The sequence below is a fragment of the Macrobrachium rosenbergii genome, chromosome 3, assembly GCF_040412425.1.
Source record: "Macrobrachium rosenbergii isolate ZJJX-2024 chromosome 3, ASM4041242v1, whole genome shotgun sequence".
NCBI classification, from domain to species: domain Eukaryota; kingdom Metazoa; phylum Arthropoda; class Malacostraca; order Decapoda; family Palaemonidae; genus Macrobrachium; species Macrobrachium rosenbergii.
In genome coordinates, this window is record NC_089743.1 from 45,063,885 (window position 1) to 45,073,976 (window position 10,092).

Genomic DNA, 10,092 nt, shown 5'->3' on the forward strand with positions numbered 1-10,092 from the left:
ACTTGTCGATCAATAGTCATTCTCAGAGGACACACTATGATATCCAATTGTCAGAACTAATCCAAAAACTTTGTCATATCTTCCTCATCAATAGAGATCTCCTTGTCGATTTTATCTCGTTGAGCATACAAATTCGTTTGTGCGTTCAGATGACTAATGATCTCATCCGGGATGAACAGGTTATATATCTCAAACATTCCTTTTCCTAAATGAGCTTCACAATCACCTTCAGGAACTGAGTGTAGATCAAATGATAGATTTTCCCAATTACGCCATCTTCCTTTATCTCTGAAGTTTTCGACCTCCTCGTCTTCATTTTCACGAACTTCAAGCTCTCCACTAATCTCATCAGGCATACCTTCTCTATCAAGAGAATCATCTTAATTTTCTTCATCACTGTCAACAGGCTGATCACCAGTAGAAGGAGGTAGAATGACGATATCAATATCTTCAGAATTCGATTGAGTAACTACTTCAGCAGCATCAAGTAGGAATCGATAGTGCATTCGAGCGGTATTTTTCCTGAAAAAAAAAAAGAGTAAATATATTAGAAACATTCAGATTATTACATCAAAACAGCTTAGGAATAATTTGGATGAACCTTTGTTTTTTCCAGTAAGAAATATGTTGTATCATATAATAGAAATGCGTATGAAGTGCAGATTTATTCATATAGAAAATTGTGATCTGAATGAAAAAAGTAGATATAAACAACATCAAAAACAACGAACGGTGATGATGACGATGATGACGACGACGACGACGACAACATGAGCAACAATAAAAACAACAACAAGAAGATGGTGATGATAATGATGATGGCGGTGTTGGTGGTTGTCAAAAAAAGAGGATGATGATATAACACCACATAATGATGAATGATATAGTGATGATGATGAATGATAATGATGGCGACAACGACGACGACGACAACAACAATAATAATAATGATGATGATGATGATGATTATGATGTTTTTAATAATGATATGAATAAAAAAATAATAAACACTCACCCATAAAAGCTTTTACTGTCCATGGAAAGCAGACCTATGATGAAATTCCACTTGTCCTGGTGTTGTCTCAACAGATACTGGGCTCAAATTGCTATGCGCACAACACTTCTGATGTTCAGTCTGCAGAACTACACTTGTCGTGTCAGTCCCAGCAGAGAGCAGCAAAAAAGTATTTACAGTGATATCATTATAATAAAAATCATAATAGATACAATATATTATCAAAGAAGAATTATTCAGGGTATATATGAAATAAATAAAATAACAAAATATGAGTTTTTTCTTATTGAAATAAAATGTTTGTTTAAAAATAAAGGAAAAATTTCATAATTTCTTTGTTTCATCATCCATACTGATTAGTTATATATAAAAAATTATACCCAACATGATAAAACGATTGTATTTGAATATGTAAAGCTAGGAATGTAAAGGAAAGTCATGTTCCCAAAATGGGAACGTTGGACTGTAAAGGTAAGTACTGAAGAGCAAAAAGGTAAATCCACATGTCATAAACACACGTCGGTAACTTATCACACACAAACATCAACCTGTTTTTGATATGTATGCTGAATGTTTAGCAATGCACCTTAGAGACACGGTGTGGACCTCTGCGCTCTTCCCAACCAAAAGGTAAACTATAAAGTATGTGACTCTTCTCTTCCCAACCAAAAGGTAAACTTTAAAGTATGTGACTCTTCTCTTCCCAACCAAAAGGTAAACTATAAATTAGGTGACTCTTCTCTTCCCAACAAAAGGTAAACTTTAAAGTATGTGACTCTTCTCTTCCCAACCAAAAGGTAAACTATAAATTATGCTCTTCTCTTCCCAACCAGAAGGTAAACTATAAATTAGGTGACTCTTCTCTTCCCAACCAGAAGGTAAACTACAAAGAATTTTTCTCTTCCCAACCAGAAGGTAAAGTATAAATTAGGTGACTCTTCTCTTCATAGAAGGTAAACTACAAAGAATGTGACTCTTCTCTTCCCAACCAGAAGGTGTATAAATTAGGACTCTTCTCTTCGCAACCAGAAGGTAAACTACAAAGAATGTGACTCTTCTTCCCAACCAGAAGGTAAAGTATAAATTAGGTGACTCTTCTCTTCCCAAACAAAGGTAAACTTTAAAGTATGTGACTCTTCTCTTCCCAACCAAAGGTAAACTATAAATTAGGTGACTCTTCTCTTCCCAACCAGAAGGTAAACTACAAAGAATGTGACTCTTCTCTTCCCAACCAGAAGGTAAACTACAAAGAATGTGACTCTTCTCTTCCCAACCAGAAGGTAAAGTATAAATTAGGTGACTCTTCTCTTCGCAACCAGAAGGTAAACTACAAAGAATGTGACTCTTCTCTTCCCAACCAGAAGGTAAAGTATAAATTAGGTGACTCTTCTCTTCCCAACCAAAAGGTAAACTTTAAAGTATGTGACTCTTCTCTTCCCAACCAAAGGTAAACTATAAATTATGTGACTCTTCTCTTCCCAACCAGAAGGTAAACTATAAATTAGGTGACTCTTCTCTTCCCAACCAGACTACAAAGAATTGACTCTTCTCTTCCCAACCAGAAGGTAAAGTATAAATTAGGTGACTCTTCTCTTCGCAACCAGAAGGTAAACTACAAAGAATGTGACTCTTCTCTTCCCAACCAGAAGGTAAAGTATAAATTAGGTGACTCTTCTCTTCCCAACCAGAAGGTAAACTACAAAGAATGTGACTCTTCTCTTCCCAACCAGAAGGTTATAAATTAGGTGACTCTTCTCTTCCCAACCAAAAGGTAAACTTTAAAGTATGTGACTCTTCTCTTCCCAACCAAAAGGTAAACTATAAATTAGGTGACTCTTCTCTTCCCAACCAAAAGGTAAACTATAAATTAGGTGACTCTTCTCTTCCCAACCAGAAGGTAAACTACAAAGAATGTGACTCTTCTCTTCCCAACCAGAAGGTAAAGTATAAATTAGGTGACTCTTCTCTTCGCAACCAGAAGGTAAACTACAAAGAATGTGACTCTTCTCTTCCCAACCAGAAGGTAAACTACAAAGAATGTGACTCTTCTCTTCCCAACCAGAAGGTAAAGTATAAATTAGGTGACTCTTCTCTTCGCAACCAAAAGGTAAACTACAAAGAATGTGACTCTTCTCTTCCCAACCAGAAGGTAAAGTATAAATTAGGTGACTCTTCTCTTCCCAACCAAAAGGTAAACTTTAAAGTATGTGACTCTTCTCTTCCCAACCAAAAGGTAAACTATAAATTAGGTGACTCTTCTCTTCCCAACCAGAAGGTAAACTATAAATTAGGTGACTCTTCTCTTCCCAACCAGAAGGTAAACTACAAAGAATGTGACTCTTCTCTTCCCAACCAGAAGGTAAAGTATAAATTAGGTGACTCTTCTCTTCCCAACCAGAAGGTAAAGTATAAATTAGGTGACTCTTCTCTTCGCAACCAGAAGGTAAACTACAAAGAATGTGACTCCTCTCTTCCCAACCAAAAGGTAAACAATAAGGTATGTGACTCTTCAAAAGTGTAAATTAGAAACGAGCGCGTATATAATTATGAGATATGATTGAACTTTTGCGACTGCCTTAAGGCGACAGTGATTTACTTAAACTTTACATATTTATTTTTTCTTTTGCTCTATGTTACTAAAATTCCAGTAACTATCGAGCATTACTGCTCACGGTGCGTGCACAGGATCGAATGGATCTTACCGTCACTCTTCTAAACCAATAGTTATCGCACTGTAAATAAAAAATCAAATTATCAGAGAGCTGGTACAAGTATACATAAGTGAAACATTCACTCAGTCGATCCTAAATTGTAACTGACAAAGAGGAAACCGCAAATTATTATTACTTAGTAAACCTTAATCCTCCACGCATCTTTTTTAAGGAATACGATCCACAAACTCAGTCTAAAAAATAAATTAATAAGCAAGAGTCTAAAATTAAACAACAACTTACAAATGACAAACAAAAACATACATTCGTAGCGTTCCCGACAGAAAGGAATCCTACAAGTTATTTCGACTTGGAAGCTGACAGACAAGCCAAGCGGGGTAAGGTTTCCTATAAACAAAGGAACAGGTCTCTGGGTAATTGTCCTTTAAGCAGCAGGAGAATCCTGAAGACGAAATCCCACGACCGTGTCGAATTATTATTGGTAGGTCACCAGTTGTTTGCGAGTAAAACTGTTTGTTTGCTTTTGTGATTAAGCGGATAGTCGAGTTTGTCGCGCCGTGGGTTTGCCGAATACGGATCTCTCTCGACCAAGCTGGCAAATTCGAAGCTTTCTCAATATGATGGGATGGGATGTAAGGCTTCCCACATCACACCTTATATAAATGTATAAGTATAAATATATATAAATATATAATTACAAATATATAAATAAAGTATAAATATAAATAATAAAAAATATAAATATGAAGTACAAATATGAATATAAGTATAAATATAAATACAAATATAAATAAATATAAATATAAATATAAATAAAAATATAAATATTTCATGCTACCCTATCCAATGGTATAGGATGGAGGTTGAATTTCTAGGTGATGTTCATCTACACACCCTCTTTTGCAAACCACTGGATCCCTGCTGAACTAATCCAGTGTACCCCAACCTAATATTTTTGGCTCATGTTAAAATCTTTGATTTTTCCGTGGCCTCGTAGGAGAGTTTCATTGTTTTCGTAAATGGGGAAGCGGTGAAGGCCTTTCGTAATTCAAGAGAGAAGTTCTGATTTTACTTTCGTTTTATTTGACTTTCTAGTATTATAGATACTGAGCGAATATGTGCAATACTTGAACAATTTCGAGGCTTCTACGCTTTTTAAGCTTTCTTTATTTTATTCATAAAAAATAGGTAAGATTTTTGTATTTTTTACCAGGATTGCAATACCTGACGTGTTGCAAAAGAAAGTATTCTTTATGATTACAAAATATTTATATATTTCTTAAAATAATAATGATAACTTTCGTTTATAATACTAACCCCCTTTTTAATGACACGGAACAGAATTTCCCAAAACTGCACAGCATTCAAATGTCTTCTGATTATACTAATACATATTTGGGATACTAATTCAGTTATTTTACACTGACGAACCTGAGCACGAACATACCAAGTGACCAACGTAGTGTCAAGACCATCGCCGCTGCGACGGAATATTTCGCAAACCAATCAATGAGTACTGACTAACGCAGACTCCAGAACCTAGAGATTTTAATTGTGCAACATTCTCACGCTGTCTTTCCCCGACCGTCCTGAGGAATTTCAGTTCCACCAAACGGTAACACTGAGCCGATTCAACTCGCAAAACAGAAGTCGCCAAGATTTTTTTTTTTTTTTTTTTTTTGTTATTTTGATCATTAAAAGAGAAACTTTTAATAATCAAAAGAGAAGCTTTTGGTCATTAAAAGAGAAAAAAAAAAGTATACCTTAGTTTAACCAGACCACTGAGCTGATTAACAGCTCTCCTAAGGCTGGCCAGAAGGATTAGATTTATTTTACGTGGCTAAGAACCAATTGGTTACCTAGCAACGGGACCTACAGCTTACTGTGGAATCCCAACCACATTATAACGAGAAATGAATTTCTATCACCAGAGATAAATTCCTCTAATTCTTCATTGGCCGGTCGGAGAATCGAAAGCGGGACCAGCATAGTGCTAGATGAGAACGATACCAACCCGTCCAATGAGGAACTCATTAAAAGAGGAGCTTTTAATCATCAAAAGAGAAGCTTTTAATCATTAAAAGAGAAGCTTTCAATCACCAAAAGAGAAGCTTTTGATAATTGAAAGAGAAGCTTTTAATCACCAAATGAGAAGCTTTTGATCATTAAAAGCGAAGATTTTAATCATAAAGAGACAAGCTTTTGATCACCAAAAGAGAAGTTTTTGATCATTAAAAGAGAAGCTTTTATTCACCAAAAGAGAATCTCTTAATGGTTAGAAGAAAAGATTTGAATCATTAAAAGAGCTTATATTCATAAAAGAGAAGCCTTTATTCATTAATTGTAAGGCTTTTCACCATTAAAAGTGAAGCTTCCAATGATTAAATAGAATCTTTTAATGATTAAAAGAGAAGCTCTTAATGATTAAAAGAGAAGTTTTTAATCATATATGAAAAGCCTTTATTCATTAAATGAGGCTTTTCACCATTAAAAAATGAAGCTTCTAATGATTAAAAGAGAAGTTTTTAATTACAAATGAGAAGCCTTTATTCATTAAATGAGGTTTTCACCATTAAAAGTGAAGGTTCTAATGATTAAAAGAGAATCTTTTAATGATTAAAAGAGAAGCATTTAATCATTAAAAGAGAAGTTTTTAATCATATGTGAGAAGTCTTTATGCATTAAATGTGTGGCTTTTCACCACTGAAAGTGAAGCTTTTAATGACTGAAAGAGAACCTTAATAAATAAAAGAGAAACTTCTAATGATTAAAAGAGAACTTTCAGTCATTAAAGGAGAAGCCTTTAGCTATTAAATGAAAAACCATTAATCATTAAATGTGAGGCTTTTCATCATCAAGTGAAGCTTTTAATGATTAAAGGAGAATCTTACAATGATTAAAAGATAAGCTTTTAATAAATAAAAGAGAATTTCTTAATGGTTAAAAGAAAATATTTTAATGATTAAAAGAAAAACTTGTAATTAATCAATAAGAATCTTTTAATGATTAAAAGAGAAACTTTGAATCATGAAAAGAGAAGTCTTTAATCACTAAAAACGAATCAATGAGAATATTGTAATCATTAAAAGTGAAGCTTTTCATTTTTAAAAGAGAATCACGTAGCCATGCTACATAGCTCAGAGCTGAACGGATCAGTAACTGGGCTAAGAAATATATTACCTTAAATTATCCACATCGAATGTTCATTATTTCCTAATGGGAAGGTAACATTACTGGATTCGCAGGTGATTATCTCTCTCTCTCTCTCTCTCTCTCTCTCTCTCTCTCTCTCTCTCTCTCTCTCTCTCTCTCTCTCTCTCGTATTCACACCTACTGTACATACGCAATATATATGTATATATGTATATATATATATATATATATATATATATATATATATATATATATATATATATATACTGTGTATATATAAATATATATTATATGTGTATATATGAATATATGTATATATATATATATATATATATATATATATATATATATATATATATGTATATATATATATAGTATAAAAACTCATTCACATTGAGGAACGGAATCTTTTTCTCTCAACTTATAATAATAATAATAATAATAATAATAATAATAATAATAATAATAATAATAATAATAATAATAATAATAATATCATTATTAAAAATACTAATAATAATAACTTTGAAATCTCACTATCCTATGAATGCCCAAAATGGGAAGCAAATCCAGAGTCATGTATCTGTAAAAATCTTGCTTAGAAGATACATAATATAATTTTCGAGAGCCTGCTTGATTTTCCTCATCGTCACGATAAAACCCTGAAAAGATGTACTGACCAAACAGTGTGGGGAGTTTTATTTGTTTAAATTTGGTGATAAAAACACAAAAAAGTTTACGTTCTAGAAGGTTTGCGAAGTGAAGTTATCTTCCGAATATGACGAACTTAAATGAAAAAGAAACTAAACCAATCTTCAAAAAACCGCATTTAATTTTTCGATTATAAACACTAGATTTAAACTGAAAATGTCACGAAGAGTTTTTGACAGTAATTCTATATAAGACTTAGATTTAAAAAATGAGAACTGAGAGTGCTCTCAAGAAGCTCTCTTTTCAACGTTTTACTCAATATTTAAAAGAGTACATTACTAAGGATATTATTATTATTATTATTATTATTATTATTATTATTATTATTATTATTATTATTATTATTATTATTATTATTATTATTATTATTATTATTATTATTATTAACATTATAATAATAATAATATAATAATAATAATAGTGAAGAAATCCACAGTGGTGTAGATGTAAATATATATTTTAGAAACATATATATTAACCACTGTGAATTTCTTCACCATTTTAGTGACTCATGCTATTGTGAGATTTTTATGAACATTGGTAATAATCATAGTAATGATATCAACAGCAGGAAAGTTGAGAAACGCTGGGGGAGTGGTTAGTGACTACCCAGTAATGTTAAAAGTCTTCTGGCATAAGACTCTTCATCATCCACAGGCCGTGATGCTGGCCTAACAACCTCATTACTAAAACTTATGCTGAAAACCGAAGGGTTAATTGTATCAAAACCCATTGGGGAAAACGCGTGCAGATAAAATATATAAAAAGTTAGAATAAAAAAGACATTTGCGAATTAATCTCGTCCAGTATGCGAGATGTCTCATTCAGCAATATGCAAATTGGTCGTGCGGAGAATGTTTTATCCCCCCTACCTCAGATCAATGGAATTTTTCCTGGTTTTTAGTTTTTTCTGTAATATGGGTTACAAAAGAGTTTTTGACTGCAGTTTAACCAACTTCTACATTAAGTATAGCGCGTTCCCGTTTAAAGCTTTGTGGCTTGTTTAACATAAAAGCCTGTTATCTACCGGCCATCGATATTACACATGCGCACATATACATGTTTACACTTTGTATCTTAAGTAACAGGATATTTTGTATATGGGCGCGTATTTATTCCTCTCCAGATTCTGTTCGTCTGTCAGTTGCTGAAACGCAGTGAAAAACATATATGAATATGGAAAAGGTCAGTAAGAAGAAGAAGAAGAAGAAGAAGAAGAAGAAGAAGAAGAAGAAGAAGAAGAAGAAGAAGAAGAAGAATTGAATTGAATGTTGAATTTAGGCCAAAGGCCAAGCACTGGGACCTATGAGGTCATTCAGCGCTGAAACGGAAATTAACAGTAAAAATTTAAAAGGTGTAACAGGAGGAAAACCTCGCAATTGGACTATAAATCAATTGTTAGGAGAGGGTGGAAAGTAAGATGCAAGAAAGAATATGAAAAGACGTTCAGTAAAAGGAAGAAGAAGAAGAAGAAGAAGAAGAAGAAGAAGAAGAAGAAGAAGAAGAAGAAGACTTAGGTTGAAACCCCTTCATTTGGACATTCAGACCACGATTAATTTCATTCAAAAGACGACGGCAGAATTCCTTCTCCTGAAACGAAAGACACGAAGCCGATGGAGTAATTCCGAGCGGGTTTTACATTCCTTCATTACGACCATTTATAAATAAACTCATGACCGTCCTGAACTGAAAACCTTCACCTACATACTTTCGAAAATCATTGGAATCACCTTCAAAGTCAAACTCCCCCGATCGTGTGTGTGAGTGCTTTCCTACAACAACCCATTCCTGACGTCAGAATCACTCCCCGCCGCCGCCCCCCTTTCTCAGCGGGGCCCCTTTCCCCCCGAAAACGCCACCGCAAACCCCCTTTGGCCATCTGTGGAGGTGAACTTGAAAATTTCTCCCGCCGAAGTGTTACCGGGAAGAGTGAAGGTGGGGGTGGGAGAATGGCGGGGGGGAGGGGTTTGAGGCACCGAGACGGCAGCGCCCCTGGCGGGCGAGTCGCGAAGTCTCGGTCAAAACGATCATCATCATCGTGCCGTGGCGGAAGATCCGAGAAGCCAAGAAGAAGAAGAAGAAGAAGAAGAGCTTTCTCTTGTTACTCGGGATCAATTATTCTCACTTCTTTGAGTCACCGACGAATTCTTATTGTTTTTTCTTTGTTTTTGTTTGTTTTTCGTTTTCTCTTAAAGGCATTACGTGGCACTATGGACTCTTTCTCTTTTTTGTTTAATTTATTCCCGAAATCTTCGTGAGCTAACCGTTTCCGTCTTCCGCTTTTGAAAGACGAAAGCAAAATAGTGTTCTCTTATTTCCGGATTCCTAACAAGAGCTCAGCTTCGATTCTGTATGAAGAGAAAATACAACTGTTTCCCAATTTCATGTTCTTTCAATTACAAACAAACAAATAATTTCAGTGACATCTGACAGTAAGGTGTCAGATGACCGCCATGATGCAACCGTTATTGCAAAAACTCTACGAAATTTTTTACTACGTATTTTCATTTTCAATATTTGTAATTTTTGGCACAACCGAAG

General features: G+C 34.2%; 1 protein-coding gene across 1 annotated transcript in view; it reads left to right on the top strand.

The window, feature by feature from the left end:
- The first annotated feature begins 892 nt into the window (after positions 1-892).
- Positions 893-10,092, top strand: part of LOC136851086 (golgin subfamily A member 6-like protein 22) — an 18,219-nt gene continuing 9,019 nt past the window's right edge. Inside the window, exons 1-5 of the mRNA XM_067125060.1 lie at positions 893-973; positions 2,170-2,379; positions 2,578-2,706; positions 2,910-3,164; positions 3,330-3,512. Of these exons, the coding sequence (XP_066981161.1) occupies positions 893-973; positions 2,170-2,379; positions 2,578-2,706; positions 2,910-3,164; positions 3,330-3,512 (858 nt within the window). The remainder of the gene's footprint in view (positions 974-2,169; positions 2,380-2,577; positions 2,707-2,909; positions 3,165-3,329; positions 3,513-10,092) is intronic.